The sequence below is a fragment of the Ziziphus jujuba genome, chromosome 12 (assembly GCF_031755915.1).
Source record: "Ziziphus jujuba cultivar Dongzao chromosome 12, ASM3175591v1".
Classification (NCBI taxonomy): Eukaryota; Viridiplantae; Streptophyta; class Magnoliopsida; order Rosales; family Rhamnaceae; genus Ziziphus; species Ziziphus jujuba.
The window spans coordinates 7,366,052-7,387,368 of NC_083390.1; the positions used below are offsets into that span (position 1 = coordinate 7,366,052).

At 29.9% G+C, this 21,317-nt stretch overlaps 2 protein-coding genes across 11 annotated transcripts; one reads left to right on the plus strand and one right to left on the minus strand.

Annotated features, from left to right (window-relative positions):
• Positions 1–1,418: 1,418 nt before the first annotated feature.
• Positions 1,419–5,272, minus strand: LOC107435276 (uncharacterized). Of its 9 annotated transcripts, none has more exons than XM_016046837.4 (11): positions 5,089–5,271; positions 4,338–4,451; positions 4,110–4,213; positions 3,904–3,950; positions 3,727–3,827; positions 3,265–3,352; positions 2,622–2,730; positions 2,284–2,449; positions 2,106–2,177; positions 1,813–1,926; positions 1,419–1,719 (listed from the first exon to the last, which is right to left on the minus strand). In XM_016046837.4, exons 1-11 carry the CDS (start codon positions 5,188–5,190, stop codon positions 1,627–1,629), a joined length of 1,110 nt encoding a protein of 369 aa, XP_015902323.3. In that variant the 5' UTR covers positions 5,191–5,271; the 3' UTR covers positions 1,419–1,626. The 9 variants fall into 9 exon arrangements, with proteins under 9 accessions (XP_015902323.3, XP_024923648.3, XP_024923646.3 ...); XM_025067880.3 differs by having other exon boundaries at positions 2,622–2,691; positions 3,265–3,377; positions 3,770–3,827; positions 4,110–4,228; XM_025067878.3 differs by having other exon boundaries at positions 3,265–3,377; positions 3,770–3,827; positions 4,110–4,228.
• A 13,090-nt stretch (positions 5,273–18,362) lies between these two features.
• On the plus strand, positions 18,363–20,090 carry LOC107419907 (two-component response regulator ARR5). 2 transcript variants are annotated; one of them, XM_016028740.4, is made up of 5 exons: positions 18,375–18,783; positions 18,875–18,954; positions 19,095–19,172; positions 19,271–19,341; positions 19,468–20,090. In XM_016028740.4, the coding sequence occupies exons 1-5, from the start codon at positions 18,606–18,608 to the stop codon at positions 19,844–19,846; spliced, it is 786 nt and encodes a 261-aa protein (XP_015884226.1). In that variant the 5' UTR covers positions 18,375–18,605; the 3' UTR covers positions 19,847–20,090. The 2 variants fall into 2 exon arrangements, with proteins under 2 accessions (XP_015884227.1, XP_015884226.1); XM_016028741.4 differs by lacking the exon at positions 19,095–19,172 and having other exon boundaries at positions 18,363–18,783.
• Positions 20,091–21,317: the final 1,227 nt, after the last annotated feature.

Sequence of the window (21,317 nt, forward strand, 5' to 3'; positions counted from 1 at the left end):
AACAGGAAAATAAAGCGATAAAACCAATGTACCCTATAGGGGAGGTGAAGCAGAGAATAGACAAGCCCTCGCTTTAGACATATACAGTTCTTCAAGCTTCTTCCAAATTCTTGCTGCTGTTGGCTTGTTTGCTAATTCTCTTAACACCTTGTGTCCAAGGCCAAGAATCAAAAGAGCTATATGCCTTGTCAAGTAAATCTTTATTTTCCTCATCCTTGATCAACTCTAGACGACTATCTTCTCAATCCAACATTGCTACCAAGCCTTCTTTAACTAGTATAGAATTTATCTTCATTTTCCAAAGGCTAAAATCATTTGAACCAGTGACTTTTTCGACCTCAAATTTGATAGCCATATCTATCTGTTTGTGTGGTATCAATTTCACCAATGGAACAAAATATTCTACTTACTAAAGCTTAATATCTGACAATTTACTCAACCCCCAAATTCGACTCAAATCTAACCTAGGCTTTGATACCAGTTTGTAGAGTAAATTGGCTAACCGATCCCAAACAAATAAATATATAGCAAATGATCAAGATTCAAATCAGCAAGCATATATTTAATATAAACCAGAAAAATAACGCCAGATAATATAAATGAAAATAAAGAACAAGAAAGAAAACACCATGATATAATGTGATTCGATTATCATATGGTTAATCTACATCCATGGGCCAGCAAAAGGAGAAATTAGATTATATTGATCAACATAGAATGATTAAAAGCATTTACGTTGTTTTTTTTTTTTTTTTTTTTTTGGGAACAAATTACAAGTACATGCTTATTTAGGCAACCCTCGTTGTTAAGACCATAGAACAACCCCCTGTTGTTAAATTCTGTAGTTCGAAGGGTAAAATACAACAAATAATATAGTTGTTTTTTTTTTTTTTTTAACTAAACAAAAAGTAGTATAATTAATGAAGTAAAATGTAATAACCCCTTTTATTTTATATTAAAAGGTATCTATAAATTTCAAAAAACTTTTCAAGCAAAAAATATCTCGCAAATATTGAATATTCAAAAACATATTTATCCGTTATTAAAACTACTACTTCTTTTTCATCAAAAAATAAATAAATAAATAAAACAAAAGCCACTTCTCCTTATTATTATTATTATTATTTCACTTCAAATTGCTGTCTTTTCTCTGAACTTCTAAAATTTTTAAGTTAAAAAAACATGTTGAGAAGATTTGTGCTCATTCACTATAAGTAAATAATTTTTTTTTTCATTTTTAAAATTTTAATTAAAAAAAAAAAGAAAAAGAAAACTTATTTATGTTATTATTTCGCTTCAAACTGCCCTTTTTTTTTTCTCTCAACTTTCAAAAATTTTAATTTCATAAAATATACTTTGCACTCTATAAAAAAATTATAAAAAAAAATCTGGAAGAGATTTTTATTTACTTAAGAAAATAATAATAATAATAATCATCATACTAATAACAAGGCTAATGTTTTACCATACATAGAACGAAAAGCCCATTATTACATGCTAAAATAAAAAAAGATTTAGTCAGCAAAATTTAAGTTGCTTTTTACACATTAAAAGGAAGTGGGGGCGGGGGTGGAAAAGCCAATGAAGAAAGCTACTAAAGATTGTTTGATTTGGAAGCAGGCATTTTCATATTCCATAAAGGAAGCAATTAGAATAACAGGGGAGAAGAAGAGCGCTATCCTCCACCACCATAGGCTGCCTGAATGGATTTAGTTGAATCTACATGACAGAGCAGTAAATTTTGGTGTCTAATTAGAACAAGCATTAGGGCTTTTGCTTTTTGAATGGAAGAGGCTAGTAATCTCAACTCACAGGAAGATTTAGAGTACTGCCAGTTACACTGCTTATGCAACCAGCTCCAAGATGACATGCTTCTTCACAATAATCAGAAAATACAGCTGGGACACCAAGCTCTTTTATTAGCTCCTGAATTGGCATTTCATGAAACAATAGAGAAATAAAATGTTAAAACTCTTGGAAATCAAGTATTTATAAAGAGTTCAAATCTTATAATGCAGATCTTAGAGGAAGCGCAAAGGTTAAAGGCTTCATCAAAGTCAAAGGCGGACATGCTTACAAGGGAGAGATAGCTATCAGAAAATTACCATAGTTGGCAACCAACTTGAGTAAGCAGCAATGCCAGCATTGGGAGCAATGATAAAATGAGGAGATGACTCCTGTCCAAGTAATAGAAGTTATGTGAAACTAAGATATACAGGACATGAAGCAAAAGTGCCCTAGTGATGGCTAAAAGTATAAGTCCATCAATAGAAAGTTTCCAACCTTCGCTATATCTTTGTAACGGTCATGATAAAATCCTCTTCGAAGCTGCAATGTTATTGCCAAATTTTCACTGCTGTTTGAGCCCCAGGTATTGCTTGATGATTTGCAAAAGCAATCTGTTCTAAGGCAATGAGCATATTTGCATAAATCAATCTTCTCACCGTCCCTATTTATACACAGAGAAAAAAAGAGGGAATTTCATCCTTGTTCTTCTAGTAGCAATGTAGCAAGCATTAACCAATTCCTTATTCGTTGTCCAAATAACAAAAATATCCGATCAAAATGATACTCCTATAAAAATATGAAAAAGAGAAAGCCCAACAAAAAGCATAACTAACCTACTTTGTGGAATGGCAGGTCCAATAAGCTCCATATGCACATGAACATCAGGAAAAAGTGCATGCAACTCTGCAAAGACAGCAAGCTGCTGAAGCTCTTTCTCAGGGCCTATTCAGTTCATAAAGTACAACTTAATTTTCAGTACCTAAATGACAATACCATTTATCATGAACAACGAAGGCATCGATTAATTATCATGTTATCCACATTTTATGTATGTTGTAAAAAATAAAATAAAGCTTTGGATTTAGTAATAAAAGTTTCTGAAGCCAAAACCTAGAACTTTTCAACCAATATCAATAGGAAAATTTTCAGGGCAGGAGGAGGACAAAGTTTCAAGTTCAACTCCTAGAGGAAAGAATAGGCAGATGGCTTTACCAGTCTACGACACAAGACAGCATATGATAGTCCAGAACATGTTTTGTTACAGCAAACTTTTTAGTCCCATTTGACATGCAAATTTCAGATTGCATATCATTTAACAAGATATTCCCTTGGTAACCTACTGAGAAGAATTGATATAAAAAATGATTAAAGGCAATCCAATTCACATACATAAGTAGAAACCATAAAGCAGTATAACAGTTCAACAGAAGTTAAATTTCACTATAACATGCAGAAAGAAAGTTGAAGAAAGCATACCAAGATAGTGTATCTGCAGTTGTTTGCTAATTTGAGAAGCCCAGCTTCCCAGACCCACAACTTTAGTGGCATGGTAAATTGTAAGTGGCTGAAATAAAAATAGATGTGTATAGCTGTGATACACCACAAAAGATAGCAGCTTTTCAGTTTTTTTTTTTTTTTTTAAAGTACAAAAGATAGCAGTTATGTAAGAGTACATTTGGATTTATGAGTCTTCAAATGGTTAAAAATGAAGTAGATTCTGAATTTCCAGATGCATTGTTACAAAAGAAAACACATATAGTAGCTGTGAGGTATTGCTTCAAATTTAGGCCACAAAGGATTACGAAGATCAAATCCCAGATGCAAACAAAATCATCCACATATAAGAAAAGTCAAGACTGATTCTGTAACATGTAAGAAACATGATTGAACATTATACATATTCCAACTACTGACCAATCACTGGCATGCACATCATACCCAGTGAAGAAGCAAAGCAACAGGAGAATGTAGTGGGATGCACCTCCACTCATAGTACTCCTTCCAACTACATAAATGCTTTGATATTGGATATACAGGCTCTGCAATTTTGTGTCATGAATACAGAAGCATCAACTTCTACTTCAAAATAAAGAGCCAGATGCAGAAAGATCATACCTTTACATGGACACAATTCATCAGGGAGATCCCAACCATTAGTCGACCTGACAATCAAAAAATAAATTTGACCAGAATTAGATTATTAAACATGGCTAACCACATTACCTATAGAATTTCCATATTCAGCAGGCAGATAAATAAATAAAAATAAAAAATAAAAAAGACTAAACGATAACATAAATAATAGTAATAGTAAAAACAACCTTGAGCAATCTAGGGAAATAACTGATGTCCCACAAGGGCACTCATATAACCACATTCCCAACTGGTGGATGCCCTTTTTGATAAAGAATGAGCACCTTGTCTCCTGCTTTTCACATATCTAACAATAAAACTCAAAAACAATTTGCATGAATCAAATTGTTCTTATAAAAAACACAGCAGGAAAATGAAAATTAAGACCAACATTTAATCTTAAGGAAATTAATTACCTTGACGGTAGCTTCTTCAGAAAAAGTAAAGGGAAATTCATTCACGATATCTATGTGCTTCATCTGTTGTTCTAATCTTTTACACTCTTCTTTATGCTCATTCCTATGCGAAATCTAGGGACAAACAAGAATACTTAAGAAGCATCTCCATATAGCAACTTTGCAAATAGAGATTACTAAATGCCACCCCTTGTAAACAACATTCAACAGTAGCTAAGTGGAACATATTGGCTATTGTAAGGTTTTTGCCCAACTCTTTTCCTAATCATCAAAAAAGTTCATTTTTACAGCTCTTGCAGCCTCCTGGCATAGCAGTTCATTGTTATTTGACAACAACTCTTTTCAGCTTAAGATAATATTATGCTCTGGGGATTATCGACTCAAAAATGTCTCCTAGAAGCATTTTACTATTATATCCTTTACGTTCTTCTATCTCTCATTCTAGTTTGTTCTATACTTTAGTCAAATTACCTTACTGAAATATCTCTTTTTTACATGTTAATCCAAGAGATACAATCCTTAAACCCATTTTCCACAAGGCACAAACTACAACAAAAATCAGTTTTTGGCGACTTAAATAGAACTGTAATCAAAATTTATAAGCCCAAATTAGAAGAAACACGCAGCTATCCAAAAACCAATCAGAGGGTTCTCCTCAATAAAACAATAACTCAAATGGGTTTGTACAAAATTGCCAACTAAAATCTGCCAAGAAACAACCAATCAATAAAAACGACAAAGTAGTAGGCACCTGGTGAGAAAGAGAGCAATAAGCAACAGCGCCACAGCGACCACAACGTCTTTTGGCTGGTCCCGTGCACCGAGTCCCACGCCCCTTCCATGCGCACTCCATGGTTCCCGAGCTTACTTCCCTCACAACCCAGTAGTTTTGCTTTGCTTGGTACTCCCCCGAAAAGGAAAAAAAAAAAAAATATATATATATATATATATATATATACATGCCACTCAGAGCCTTTGAAGAAACGGACCATTATATTTCTGGGCCTTCCAAAGCTACCGAAACACAACTTCTAAACACCCTTAAATTTAATCTGGCCCATTATTTTATGTCCAAATCTGCTAGTTCGAACCCAATTTTGATAAACACTTTTTTTTTTTTTTTTTTTTGGCTTCCAATTTTGATCACCAATTGAATTTTATACTATAATCGAAAGGGTATTGAATTGCTCATAATTCACCTTTAAGATTCTTTTGGATCACAAACTTTATGTGGACTGTGACTGGATAAGCAAATAAAAAATATATATCCGTACTTCTTTCCTTGGTAGAGAGTGGATGACCCATAACTAAAATTATATTGATAATATAGATATATATATATATATATATATGTATATCTATATCGAATCCCACTTCTTCTCTACAAGATTCTATTTTGCTTTTTGTTCATTTTTTTTCATATCGCTTTCTCAAGAATCAGACCGCCAACAAATAAGCTTAACTGGTTGTTTTTATTAGCTTTGTCATGCAAATTTCAACTTATTTTTCCTCAATAAAAAACATAGTTTATGTTTGCACCAATATTTTTAACAAAATAAACCATAGGCTTTTTACATTATAGTGGCATCAAATAAAACTTTTACCTTTTTTGTTTTGGATTGTTACTTTTGTGGAGTCCATATATCGCAAAATTGTATATAATATATATATTTGAGATTATAACAAATCTTACCCGGATGCCAAAATTAGAGATTCGATTCTTTGTCCGCATCTTAATCAAGGAATACCAATAAATATCACTATTAATTTGTCATTAACCCAAATCTTCCAAAACTTGGGTAGTTGTGTTTGAAAAGATGGAAGAGCCATTAAAAGTGTTTGAAAAAGAGAGATCCAAAGCTCCTATTAGAAATTTGCCAGTGAATCAGCCCCAAAAAACAAACCAAAAAATAATAATAATAATAATAAAAGATGCCCCAGATCACACACAATTTTCAAAAAGATGATGCCAAATCTTCCAAGGAAAAAGAAGATCATTCACCACGGTCTTTTTTTATTTTTTATTTTTTATTTTTTCTAATCTTCAAGCCTTAAAAAAAATAATAATGATTTGGGTCCTTTTTTGGGAGATAAAGGGAAGGGCACTGTGGGAACTTGGAGTCTATGTTTCTATGATTCTCTTTGAACCTTGGATGCAATATCGGATCTGATCCATACAGTTTAGTTCAGTTGGTCGGCCACGACTTATAACAAGAAGACCATAAAGCCACACCCATTTTTTCTACTTCCAATTAATTAATACCCATAATACATACATAGCAATCAAGTATGTGTACCCCAGACCCAATTGAGTGGTATGGTCTGGTACGATATGTGAGCCCACACCCTCAATGGTCATTTTGATCATCATGCAAAGTTAAAAGAATTTAGAAAAAAACAAAAAAACAAGAAAAAGAATTAAAGCAAAGACCTGGACAATAAAAATCTGTGGGTCCCAATGATAGCCACCAATTGAGAATTTTCCATTTGACCAAAAGGGAGTTGGTGTGTGTGTGTGTGTGTGTGTGTGCGTGTGCGCATGTGATGTTCAATAGAAACCCGATTGAAAGGTAAGCTTTTCGTTCGTTCAGCTTTACTTTACATAATTACAAAGTCAACCAATTCTTAATAGTTCTTTTCAAACGTGTGAACATTTAAATATGCCAACAACAATTTTTGGGTACAATATTTCAAACCATAATTTTTTATTTTTTATTTTTTGCTTCCCACATTTCAAACCATAAATTAAAACACAATATTTAGTGCAAATGCATGTATCACTTCATACTAGAAGTATAGAAAATATGTATATACTTACCAAAAAGAAAAATTGAAAAAAAAAAAAATATATATATATATATATATATATGTATACAAATTTTACAGCGTGAGTTCTCTATCATAAATATAGGCATGGCCATCATGTGACAGCATATGTATTCTGCAAATTTTTTTTTTAATTTAATTTAAATTTTTTTTTTTGGGGTTAACACCCTAGCACACGTGAATAGACATAAAAAAATAATAATAATTAAAGAAAAAAAATATTGCTTGATGGATGATAGATTTCCATCATAAAATTATAGTAATTTTCTATGGATGGTTGGTGGTTAAAGAGAATATATAATTGGCAAAAGGGAATGTTATTTGATAAATCATTTTAGTTTTTAATTGGATAAATTTAAAAATGGATAAACATATAGAATTTGTAAATATTTGTTTTTATAATTTGTACATTATCAAATTTGTTTACTCAATAAACAAAATAATATTTGTGAAAAACTTTTACAAATATTTTAATACATAAAACCAGCCTGGTGCAAGTGGCGCGATATACGTAATTATACTTTAGCCTCTTTGTTTTGGATCTTTTGCACATGCAATCCTATATTGGAAAATTTCACTATAGTCCCCCTTTTGCTAGTCAAACTTTAATCAAGTGATATATTTTAATCAAATGACAATTTTAACCTTTTTTTATTATTCACATAAAAAAAAAAAAAAAACCATCTACGATGCCTAACCAATTTTTTATTTTTATTTTTAAAGTTATTGGCTACATGTTAATTTTAACAAAATGTATGTTTAACAAAAGAAAATTGTTATTTATCATATTGGTAATCCATCATCAGTAGATCCTATATATTAACATAACAATTTAACAGGCTATTATTTATCATTTATTCTTTCAAATTATATTGTTAATTTTAAATAAATAAATATATATATATATATATATATTAAATGCAACCAATTAATATTTACTAAGTTATGAATCTCATTGATAATGTTTACCACCTATGATAAATAGTAATATTAATTTTAAAAAATATTTCATTTACACCATTTTAAATTTATGAGAAATAAAAAAACATCCCTCAGATTTTAAATAAATCATATACACCCAGACCCATATAGTTTAAAATAAAACAATAATTAAATATGGGGGATTATAGTGAAATTTCTAAAATAAATATACATATGTGCAAAAAAAAATTAAAAAAAAAATTGTCTTATGTGTTACTAGTAGTGGATATTTTTGCATCGAAAAGTATAGGCTTCTCAGTTTTTATTAATAAAAATTATAGAGCTTATCTCTTTTCCCTTTCAATTCTTAATCATTTGTTCGCAAATCAATAAATTTGAATTATTATATATATATATATATATATATATATATTGTATTCTCTTTTTTTTTTTTATATGTTTCCAATAATTAGAAATTCAAAGTTGGAGTATACTAGTAATACGATGCTCTGAGAGCCCCCAGAAGAGAAAAAGAAAGAAGGAAAAACACAGACAATGGGACACCAAAAGCAACATGCAGGATTTTGGGCAACAGTTGTAAAGGGGCGCCCCCCCTATCAGATGGAGCTACACACCTAGTACTTTTGCTTGGCAAGTCTACGTAGGGTATCCCAAGGGGTTGGAGACCAAATCCATGCACTTTAAGACCTCACCAAACTTTAATACTATCCTTTTTTTAATATATATATATATATATATATATATTTTATTTTTTTTTGTTATTGAAAAGTTATATATTCTTTCTTATGGTTTCACTGATTCGGGTGCATAAAGTTATTAGGCGGTATTTGATTGGAGTATTTTATTGTTTGGAGATTGGATTGCATCGTTTGGAACACCACAAAGTGGATTCCGTTAATTAAGCTCCTGCACACACACACACACATATATATATATATATATATAATATTACATTAATTATAAATGCAGTTGAATTTGGCAATTTGCTGTTTATACTCTCAGCCCTAACCTTTTGAAGATAAAAATAAATAAGAGTTAAATACACTTTACCTTCTAAAACTATTATATTGTTTGCATTTTACTATTTAAACTATAAAAAGTGTTATGTTAAAATTTTTTTTTTATAACTTTAGTCTAAATATGCATTTTAATAGATGAATTTTATAAAATTAATCATACACAAAAATAATGTAACACTATTAGAAAATAATTTTATTGTGTTTTATTTCATTTTTTTTAACTAATATTTATATTTTTAATTTTGCCAAATTTTGTTTTTAAAAAAAAATTGATGTATTGTACTGAAATGACAAAAAAAAAAAAAAAAGAATCGAAGTGGTAATGTCATCTTTTAAAGTTTAGATAGTAAAATATAAAGAGTATAATAGTTTAAGGAAGAAAGCGTCTTTAAAGTAATATGTAATTTAGAAACCAAACATGTTTTTAGAAAAAAGTATCTAATGGTCAAAAGGTTTAGAATACGAATATTTCTACATTTAAAATTAAACAAAAAAGACATAGACAATAGTTGTGCATTTAAGTTTAGGAATTAAAATGCTTTTGATTCTTCATGATTCAGAAGAAAATTTTCCATATAATTAATTATTTAAAATAATATTGATTAGTGTTATGTAAATTGAAAATTATATTTGGTACAAATTTTGAAAATTGTTATTAAATTAACAAATATTTTAAAATGATACTTTTAATTAACATAGAGATAGAATAAAAGGATATAAATAACTCAGATGATACTGAGAAAATAAAAAAAGTTAATAATCCATGTACCATTACTCGTCCTTATATATACATAATTGGTAAAAAGTGGACGGAATACTTTAAAAAAAAAAATTGTTAATATAAAATATTGGTACATATAATTTGCACTTGGTTATATGTCCCACTACAAGAAAGTGTGGAGTTTTTTTTTTTTTTAATTTAAAAAAAAAAATCAAAGAAAGTGACATTTGAATTCAAATAATTGCACAGACAACAGCGGCTTCGTGAAACATACTCTGCAACGGAAAATTTATGTGTCTAGGAGAAAATTTTGGGTGCAACGTAGTACCAGCTCAGCTGTACTATTCCTTCCAAATGATTCGCTGACATGTGTTAAAAAATTATCACATCATAAGCCAACTCATCATCCCAATTTGATTTTTTATTATAAAAAAAGAGTAAATATTGAAGCATTGAAAGTGGAGAGCGATGATCATCGTCAGGTGAAAAGTCACTGTAATTGATGCCGGAGACCAAAGGGTACTCAGATTAGGCGATGAAGTAGCGAAATAAAGCAAGTAGTGAATAAACTCAGTGCCACTGGTGCCTGGTTCTCAATTCATGCTTTTTTTGGCCACTCCTTTTTTGGAGCTTCAAACAAAATCTTTCTTAAGGGGGTGAAAATTTTTGCAAAGCACACCCTAAAATGAACAAAAATTTTCTATTAAAACTTTGTTAATAACAATAACACTCAAAGAATTTTCCCCCGTGCCCGCCATTAATTCTTTGAGATTGTTATTATTTATTGATATTTATTTGAATTCGGTTAAAAAAAATATAAATAAAATAAATTAAAAAAAATAGATCTACATATGAAGAAGAATATTAAAAAAGAATATAAATAAAATAAAAATTTATTTTCCAATTGTTTAAGATTTTGGATCAATAATAATTCAAATTGTTTAAAAATTGCTTTTTCACTCACATAATTCTAAATAAATTTTATCTTATTTTATTTTATGAACTTTCAAATTTTTATTGTTAAATGACCATGGAAGATTTCAAATTCAAATTATATGAATATAGAAGAATGTAAAAGGAGAGTTATTATGGTACTCACTTCATTAAAGTGTGTCTAATCCAAATTCAAATTGGAAATTATTCCAAACAGAAGAAGGGAGTTTATCCCATGGAAAGGCAAACTGAGAAAGAGCTTCAAATGGCTCGGAAAAGGTACTCTGTAGTTTATGGCTCTTAGGGATGCAGAGGCAAAAAGCCATAGAATTAGCGCGTGCAAAAGTTTTACATTTCAAAAATTAAAAATTAAAAATAAATAATAATTGGGATGAGGAGCTAACCTGGTAAATTTTCAAACACATGGCACTAATTGGCTTGGAGTTGTACCAGCTCAAGATTTTCTCCGTATCTAGAATCCCCCTAATTTGGTGGGAATGCATGTGAATGAGGAAGTTTTGAGGAAAATGAAAATGACTTTGTCATCAGCAGTGACATTTAGAATATGATAGGTGCAAAATTTCCAATTTGGATTCCAATCCAATATGATGTGTTAGTTATTTCGACTCGTGATGTCTCGAAACAAGGTTAAACCTAGCTTCTTTCTTAGAAATAGAAGGCAATTCTTTTGCAAAAGGGAAAATCTCTCTCATTTTCTCATTGTGATGGCTAGCCTTCATTTTGTTTTAGTTTCTCTTTCTTTGAAATTAGTTGGAGTCTTGTGAGAGCTATGGAGGGTTTCCAATTTGACTTGACTGTCTAAGAGGTTGCGTGGTCACCAAGCCAGCGCCCTATTGACAAATGTTATCTAATAGCAACGCTCAAGGAGGAAAAAAAGGAAGAAGGAAGAAGGCAAGGTAACTAGAAACCTTTCCACTTCAGCTTGGTATTTTTGAAAGCCTATCAAAAAATGGCAACAACCATAATCAAATATAAAGCCATTGCACATAGCTTACCGAACTTGTTTTAATAACCTAATTTTGATCAACTAGATTAGGAAGGAGATGATGGTGTGAGAGAAGGGAGAGAATGGTATCAAATATCGGTTGAAAGACACTTAATATTGAAGATGTAGGATTTTTGAAAGATAGGATTAGGTAAGAGGTCTGTACTTTTTAGTTTTCATTGTATCAAAGAAATACCAAGTACTTTTCCTTTTAATTTTTTAAGCTAACTGCAAAAATTATTTGTTTATTGTTATTTAAAGAGAATTTATCAAAAAAATTAAAGTTAAGTAGAAAAGCTCTTCACCTCTTAATTTTTACGGATTTATGAAAAGGTTGTAGTCTTGGAAAGAGGGTTTTATTGGAACATAAAAATTTATTATCGTGGTAGGAACTTCTCCTCCTATGATACGGCTAAAGGAATAATTTTGTAGCCTTAGAATGTATGGGAAGACTGTCCTCCCGTGAAATCTATTTGCAGTTTCCTTTATATTTCCTTCTTTTTAATATAATAATAATAATAATAATAACAATAATAATAATAATACTAATAATAATAATAATAATTGCGCATTTGGTGAATTGCCCACGATATAACATATATATATACATGTTTTAGAAAAATAATTGATCTTGTATATTAAATTAGGATTAATTACATTTTAATACTATTAATTTTGAGAGTTTTGCAATTTAATTTATTATAAATATATTTAATTTCCAATTTAACCAAACAAATTGGTAATTGTTTCAACCAACAACTTATTTCTACAGTATAATTGAAAGCAATATAGCCTTTAAGTAAAGGACAAAAAAAAAAAAAACCATGTGCATGAAACCATTAGCAATTTATTTGACTAAAAGAGGAGTCGGTGCAGTTCTATAAATATTTTTCAAAATAGCCATAAAATAACAAAACTATCTAGAAACCTTTTATTTTCATCATCCTCTTTTTTTTTTTTTTTCTTTTTGAACTGGAATTAGGATTTTACCTATGAAGCTCATTGCTTTAATCTCTCTACTCTTCTATGAAAGCTCAATACCTAACCAAGCATTGTTTTATAACATTTTATTTTTTCTTTCTAAGAAAAAAATTATAATATCGATTTCAGGCAACCAACATTTTCTAAGAGATGAACGTTGGCATCTTAGGGACGATTCTATGAATTTTTTTTTTTTTTTTTTTTTTTTTTTTTTTTTGTTTCTATAGGAACGATATAAAAGGAATTTTCCACAGGCAATCTCTAGACAGGCCATTTCTAGTGGGCTCTTGACAAGGGAGAGCGTTGCTGTTGTTTTCTTAACTAAAATTATAAAATAATAATAATAATTTAAAATGGTAGTTTTTTTGGGTTCTTAGATCCCGATGATAGATTTCATGTTTTTTGAGTTGACTAAGTTATAGGATTTCATATTTTCGATGGTTAAGCCTTGACTAATCCAGATTGAGTCGAATCGAACCACAATGATGTAAAGCTCTTCCAGCGTTAATTTTTCCCATTTACAAAACTGGAATCCCAAATCTTATTTAAAGGGAGCAAATGCCGAACCATCTAAACCAACTGGCATTGGTAATAATTTAAAATGGTAGTTTTGGCAATTTAAAATGTGAAGATGTACAATTTTTTTTTTTTTTTTTAATATTGTAAGTAGAAATTCTCGTGACCAAATTGAGAATTGGATCACTTTTGCAATAAATTACTATTTTAAAAATCTAAACAGCTATTTCTAAAAATTAATGGCCTAAATCAAAATTTAAAAATTAAAGCACAGGACATCCCAACTATTTGGCACCCTCAGAAAACTAATAACAAGCTATATCTAAATAAAAAATGTTTATAGATCGATGTGTTGAAATTAAGAATGAAATCATGCAATGGGTTTTTGGTACGATTAAAGGAAGAAATCCTAGTGAACTAAAATCTTAAACATTTGGAGAAGAAAAAGAAAAACAAAGGAAGTGAAATATTGTCGTTTATTAAAAAAAAAAAAGTTTTTATTTATTTATTTATTTATTTATTACCAATTTTTATATTTTTAATTTTTTAAAAGCAAGAAAGATTACAAAGAATGTTATTTTGGCTCAGGGAACCTTTTTTTATCCTTGGGAACTATCACAAGAAGACAGAGACAAGTCGGTGTGCCATCAAGAGTTGGAAGATGCATAGAAAACTCCTCTGAGAGTTGGGAACATTTAGGAGCGAGTGTTTTCATATGAATCTAATTAATAAACTTTGAATTAAATAAGTTGGGTAAAGGGAATTCTTTTAAATATTCTTATATAAGCTGCCAATTACTTTTTACAGTAAGATGAAAAAGAAATCTTAACCGAAATGAATTTTTGGGCAAATCGTAAAGAAGTAAATTGTCCACATTTTACCGCGTTGGATGCTTAAAATGACAGAAAGAAAAAACACCAAATCAAATTGCGTCAACAACACATATCTGAAATTCCTTATTTTAATTTTGGTTAAACAGATTCATTTTTAAATAAATATTCTATACATAATTATTTTTTTACTACCTTTTACCGTATAATATATATGAGAATCAGACCAAAAACCCTCTAACATATCATTTTATATAACAGGAAGAATTTTTATTTTATTTTATTTTATTTTTGTTATGGCATGTAATTCACGTATGGGTTTATATGAAAATGTAACAGAGAAAAATGTCTATACAGAAGCGACAAAAATGTGAAAAGGACGAATAAAACACTTTTCTAAAAGAAGCCATTAAATAAACGGCACGGCAGGGTTGTTGAAATTGAAAAACTGAATCTTATTATTATATTTTAAAAATTCTCTATAATTTATTATCTGCTATATTACAGAAAAAAAATTGAAGTTAAAAAGAGAGAAGGAATTTTATCCAAGTTTAGACTGGAGGGTGTACGGAAAATTACCCAGGTGGGAGGGGTGGGTAAAAGTTGAAGTCGTGTGAACAGGTGGAGAGTACACGTCAGATCAGATCCATCTATCAAAAATCAAATAGCTTGTGAGAATAGCAAAACTTTGCCGAGCTGTATTGTTTGGAAAGACAATTCAATTGTCGTATAGTAGTAGGACTACCCCAGATTCGATACGCAGGGTCTGAAAGTTTTGAATTTTGGTTGCATACGTCCAACCATGAATAAGGGAATTCCCGGTCCCACCCTACAAGATTTCTTCGGGAATCCCAATTACATTTTTTAGTAAAAACAAAAGTCTCAATTCCATTTATTCTTCAGCTCTCTCTCTCTCTCTCTCTCTCTCTTGTCTTGGCTTTCTTTCCCAACCCATTCTTTCCCATTCCCTATTGTATTATCAAAATTCCAATACATTTGCTTTTTTAGTGTGACCATGAATTTTTCTTAAAATAATCAATTATGATTTATTCTATTGCTTTTTCCGATTCAGTTTTAATTTAAATTCTTTAAAATTTGAAAAATATGCATATATAAACTAAGTGTGAAAATAAAAATAATATTATAGATGCTAAATTATTTATCAAATAATCTTATAATATTTAATTTAATTTTACTATTTGTGATTGCCTTTGATGATTATCAATAGAATCCAGTTGATGATATAAAATTTTGTTAATTGGTGACATTTATTTTTTTATTTTTCAAAATTAAAAACTTGATGGTGGTAAATTGGACCCACAATAATAGCTAATTATCTAATTATACAGATATGTGGGTTTCATTGATAATGATTACTAATTGTGAAAAGTAATATTTTTTTATTTAATTAATTTGTATTGAGTTTGGTTAATCTATGTATGTAAGGATTTATTTATCTACGTTTAATTTATATAAAAATTTCCTTTCAATAATATATTGCTATATCATTTAATAAATAAATTCATATATTTAAGATTTAACATTATTGTTTTCATAAATTATAATATTACATATATATTTTTACTTTTCTTGATTATGTATCAAAATTTTAAAACTTTATGTCAAATTTTTCAAATTTTCTGGCCAAAGAAAAAGCGTATGCTATGCACTACATTTTTCTTTGACTTGATAATTGTGGTGGGGTGTCCACGTCATAAGGTAGGAGTGCAATGAAATTGTGTGAGAGGATTATTATCTACCTGTCTCTTTATGATTTTTGGAGTGTGATAAAACGTAATAAATGTGAGAGAGTTACAACTTCCTGTCTCTTTATGATTTTTAATTGTAATAAAGAGTAATAAAGCATTATAGTTGTTCTAATGCAAATACTTACATAATTCTCACATTTAAATACTTCACATTTTTATTTAAAAACATTTTTTGAATTTAAATGACAATTATCATTTGCTAGATATATAAACCAAATCTGACTCTACTTTTTTGATTGAGAATGTACAGCTCTATAGAACCATAATGTGCCTTGTTCATAATAGCAGCAATTACAATTTAAAAAAAAAAATTGTTACAATTTATTTTAATATATTTATATAGAGTAACTTTCAAAATATTTACTTTAAGCAAAAAAACTTTCAAAATATATACAGAGAGAGTAAAAAGTTCTTTTTACAATTTATATTATTAAAATATATAACCACAGTAAATCTATTATTGACGGCCGATTTTAAATCAAGCCATGAAAAGAAAAAATAATCCCAAGCCATCCATGTGTTGGTCAAGTTTTTCTTTTTTTTTTTTTTTTTTTTTTAATTATTAATTGGTATCGTGATCAAGATCAAGAAATTCTATAAAATTGTTATTTATATTTTAATTAACTAATTGCTAAGGTGCTCTAAACTATTTTGTAATAAACTATTATTTATAAAATTATAAAAATAAATAAGGAAAAAAGGAACAAAAAGTACGGAACACGAGGCAGCACGTGGAAGAAGAGGCGGTGGGGACTTTAGAATGGCTCACCTCACAGGATACTGCACCATATCTTTTTTATTATAAAGAATTTGGAAAAGGGAATTCAATAAATAAAAAATATATGTCAAATATAGGGAAGAAAAAAAAAAGGCAAAAAGGGAATCTGACTGCCTACTGATTTGATTAGGCATTTTGAAGTTGTCTTAATGTGGAAATAACGAGATTTTCAAAGTTCTTAATTTGAACTAAAACTTGACCCTACAAGATAATTTACCTTGAATATTTCTTAAAATTATTTTCTAGAAGTTGCTAATAAACATTGTTTTTGATATCTTTGAAGAATAAATTTTGTAATAAAAACAATTGGATTCCCCAAAACATTAATTTTAGGATACGTGCACTTTTATTGTATTCTAGCTCGGCAAAATTATATTTTTGATTTAAAGTTTTAATTGCAATTCCTTTTTTTTTTTAATGGAAAAAGTTTTAATTGCAATTTAATATCTCAAATTTTACTGTTACACTTTTTTTTATCCAATTGGATATTTTTGGCCAATGGCGGTTAACACTTCATCCTATGGGACTTATGCAACCAATATCAAAATACAATAGAATTCAATTTGTTATAATTAAGATCTTTTGGTTTAAAAAATTTTACATTTTAATATCTTTAACCATTAACTGAGGTTAGAAAATATAATTTCATCAAACAAAAATGAAACGGATAAAAACTTAAAAATTAAATTTGAGACATTTTTAATTTTAATGGTTAAAAATTCAAATTTTCTAAAACTAAAATATTAAAGAAGCAATTAACCTTAATTTTTCGTTTTCAATGAATTACAAAAAGATGAAAAGACATTTTTTCTTTCAAATTAATAGTGGGGTGGTTTTTTTTCTTTTCGCCACATATGACCTTCAATTATTAGACTTTTACAATGTGGTTCCTGATTTGAAACATATGATGGGCTTATTGCAATAGTGAAACAATAAAATTACAAAATTAAATAATTATATATGATTCCGTAATGTCGGATCAAATCAAATGCATAATAAAAAATATATTTAAAGATACAAATGCATTAAAAATAAAAATTTAAAAGTCAAAGTGTTAAAAAAATAAATTCAAAAACCAAAATGTAAAAAGTTAAGAATTGAGGTGCATAGTACTTAAAAAAATTTTCTTTTGATAATTTTAACTTTTATTTACCATGGTGGGTGGACACGTCCTTCCTTGTGAAACTCACCGTTCACGCTCGTGCGAACAAAAACAGTAAATGTCACCGGCAAAAAAGCGTTAATTTTTTTTTTTTTTTTCCTCTTTTTAATGCCGTCGGTTCGGGACTCGTGTCGGTAATTTCTAAAATTGGGGATTTGACGGCGTGGTCTTCCATTGACTATCGGTCAACTCAACTCCTTCCCACACTCTTATTTACTGTGCACAAATTCCGAGATTGACCAAAATATCGCCCCCAATTAAAAAAAAAAAAACAAAAAATATAATAAAAACGATCTGTTTTTTTCAATCGCTCGCGATTCGATGCGGACCGCGCAAGATATCGGGGTGGTTTTTTGTTTGTTTGGTCTCTGATTTGGAAGATCGCACCAAAGTGGATTTCAGAATCTCAGCGTTATGGCTTAAATTTAAAAAAAGTAGATTTTGAGATTTCTTAGAGAGAGAAAGATTTGATTTGCGAAAGTGACTTATTATATATGTAAGATAGAGAGAGAGAGAGAGAGAGAGAAACGGAGAGTCTCTCACACAAAGTGACAGAGAGACCAAAATAATAAAATAAAATATATTACAGCGTATAAAATGATTTAGCCACAGAAGCAGAGAGAGGGGAGAAAAAAAAACAAAAAAAAAAAACTGTTGTTTTCTTTTGCCTCTTGTTCAAGAAAAATACGCTTAGGAGCCGAAAGAGGGGGGGAAAAAAAAGACAAAAGAAAAAAAGAAGAAAAGTATCTGTAATTTGAAGAATTTATTTTTTTCACGTTGTGGATATGGCAAGGAACGGCTTCGTTTCGCGGTGGAGGAGGTCGTCGGAGAGAGTAAACGCCGCGGTGGCGTGCGATGTTTCACCACCACATGTTTCCGATGAGGTTCATGTTCTTGCCGTCGATGATAGTTTCGTTGATCGCAAGGTCATTGAACGCTTGCTCAGAATTTCGTCTTGTAAAGGTGTGTTTTGCTCAGATAACTTGTTTTTTCCTTTATTTATTTATTTTTTTTTGTTGTAAATTCTGAATGGGAATTTGTACGAAACGTGCAGTGACGGCAGTGGATAGTGGAAGGAGAGCTCTGCAATTCCTCGGTTTGGACGATGAGAAAAGCTCCCCTGTTGATTTTCATGTAAGTTAAAAAAAAAAACAAAAAACAATTAAATTCGTTTTTGAAATTCATTTTCGAAAATTCAGTCCGCTCTCTCTGTGTTTCACTGATTTTTTTTTTTAATTTTTTTTTTTTTTTATGTTTGAATATGTGAATTTTAGAGTTTGAAAGTGGATTTAATCATCACCGATTATTGCATGCCTGGAATGACTGGATATGAACTTCTCAAGAAGATCAAGGTCATAATATAATTCAATAAGTCATTTTCTCAGTAGCAAATTCCTCAAAACCAAGAAAATGAACAATTTCGTTAACGTGATTTTGAATGTTGGAACAGGAATCTTCAACTTTCAAAGAGATACCGGTGGTGATAATGTCATCGGAGAACGTTTTGGCGCGCATAGATAGGTAAAATTTCAATTTCTTCCAAGGTGTTTCATCAGAAAAAAAAAAAAAAAAAAAACAAAGAATGTTATAGCGATTGAGAAATATGTATGTAAATTGATTTTGTTTGTGAATTTGAAATTTTTTTAGGTGTTTGGAAGAAGGAGCAGAGGATTTCATAGTGAAACCGGTGAAATTAGCAGATGTGAAAAGGATCAAAGATTTCATGACGACAAGAGTGTACAGGTTCGGAAACGAAGAAGAAGAAGAGAGTGGTGGGATGATGATGATGAATAAGAGGAAACTACAAGATTCTTTGGATCTTTCATCTTCTTCGTCACCACCACAGTCAATTTCTCCATCATCATCTTCATTATCATCATCACCATCGTCATCGTTATCATCGCCTTCATCACCAACACCATCATCATCTGGATCGACTTTACCTTCATCATCATTATCTGCACCATCTTCTCCCATTTCCTTAGATTCTCCAATCAGACGGCTCAAAACCACCATCACTGATTAGATCAAGCGCTTCCTGTACCGATACTACAATCTCTGCAATCTACCTTTTTTTTTTTTTATTTTTTTTTTTTATAATTTTCGTTTTGGGTCAAAACTGCAATTGCCCGTTAGGCTTAACGGCTTTTGTTGCGTTTTTTTTTTGTTTTTGTTTTGGTGTTTGTTTATTAATTTTGTTTGTTTATATGACGATGATTTTACACATAAATATTATTAAGATCTACTAATTAACCGATTTATGTGATTTATTCTCACATTTTTGCTCAATACTAATTAACCGATTTTGTGATTTATGCTTACATTTTTAATGAATCTCAAATTGACAAATTTGTCTCTGAATCAAAGGAAAAAAAAAAAAAAAAAAAGAAGAAGAAGAAGAAGAAGAAAAATTGTCTGTCTACTTATTTTCAATTAAAATATTAAAATAGGTCTTCTATCAAAAAATAATTTCAGTCTAGAAAGGGTCTTTACTTTTATTATTTTTTGAATTTCTTTGTTGACCCATTGCTTTTGGTCTATTATTTTTACATCCTTTTAATTCTTATATTTTGGAACATATGTTAAATTGAAAATGGGCATGATAGAATTCGATTATTAACACATCAGAGATCATCGGTGTCCGGATTTTTTATTTTAATTTTTATTGTAAGGACATTAACATCATTGGGATTGGGAAATTACTACTTGGAGTAAATATATTTAGATAAAAAAAAAAGAAAAAAGAAAAGGGAATGGAAGGTGAAAGTAAATGATGTAGTATGGAGGTGGAATCGATTTGGTGAGGATTGGGACTGAAGGTATGCAAGATCTTGTCTGGTAGAGAGAATATTAGGAATTGGATATGAATTGGACATGTTTGAAATGTTCCCTCTCAGAGGGGCTGGCTTAGGTGGGGCCAATGGGCTAAAACCACAGTGCTTGTCTGGATGTCTCTTTAAGAGTGGTATGCTAAGCATGATGCGCTCTGCCCATCTGTCAATGGGCTCATGAGAGACCCTTCAAGTCCATTATAATTTTCTTTATTCTTTTTTTTTTTTTTAAATAATTTTTGGAGAAAATCCCACGTAGAATTTGTGGGCAAGGCTTTTTCTCTTGGCAGAAATATTATTGGGCCCTACTTGTCATTGACGATGAGAGAGAAAGAGAGAGAGAAGTAGATCTTGACGCTTGTGGATGTGGGGAGAGGAATTGTAATTTGAAAATCTAATTTAGGTTTGATTTTTGGAGATAAAAGAAGATACGTTTGGAGTTGGGTCAATCGTTGATTTGAAATGACTAATAGATGCTTCCAAAAAATAATTACATTTCTAGCTTAGGGAAGAAAGTTCTTTTGCCATAAGCTACAAATTGAAGACTTTTTTTTTTTTTTTTTTTTAAATTTTAATTTTAACTTTTTTCTTTTTAAATAGTCGTGGGACTTGCACAAAATTTTTTATAGGCCCAAAACAAATACATGATAGTTTTAATGGAAAGCC

Coding starts and splice junctions, on each gene's coding strand:
- LOC107435276 (XM_016046836.4), bottom strand. CDS start 5,190: ATGGAGTGCGCATGGAAGGGGCGTGGGACTCGGTGCACGGGACCAGCC. Junction 3,828..3,903: donor TGAATTGTGTCCATGTAAAG/GTATGATCTTTC, acceptor ACAAAATTGCAG/AGCCTGTATATCCAATATCA. Junction 1,927..2,105: donor CAAGTTGGTTGCCAACTATG/GTAATTTTCTGA, acceptor ATGCCAATTCAG/GAGCTAATAAAAGAGCTTGG.
- LOC107419907 (XM_016028740.4), top strand. CDS start 18,606: ATGGCAAGGAACGGCTTCGTTTCGCGGTGGAGGAGGTCGTCGGAGAGA. Junction 18,784..18,874: donor CAGAATTTCGTCTTGTAAAG/GTGTGTTTTGCT, acceptor CGAAACGTGCAG/TGACGGCAGTGGATAGTGGA. Junction 19,173..19,270: donor AACTTCTCAAGAAGATCAAG/GTCATAATATAA, acceptor ATGTTGGAACAG/GAATCTTCAACTTTCAAAGA.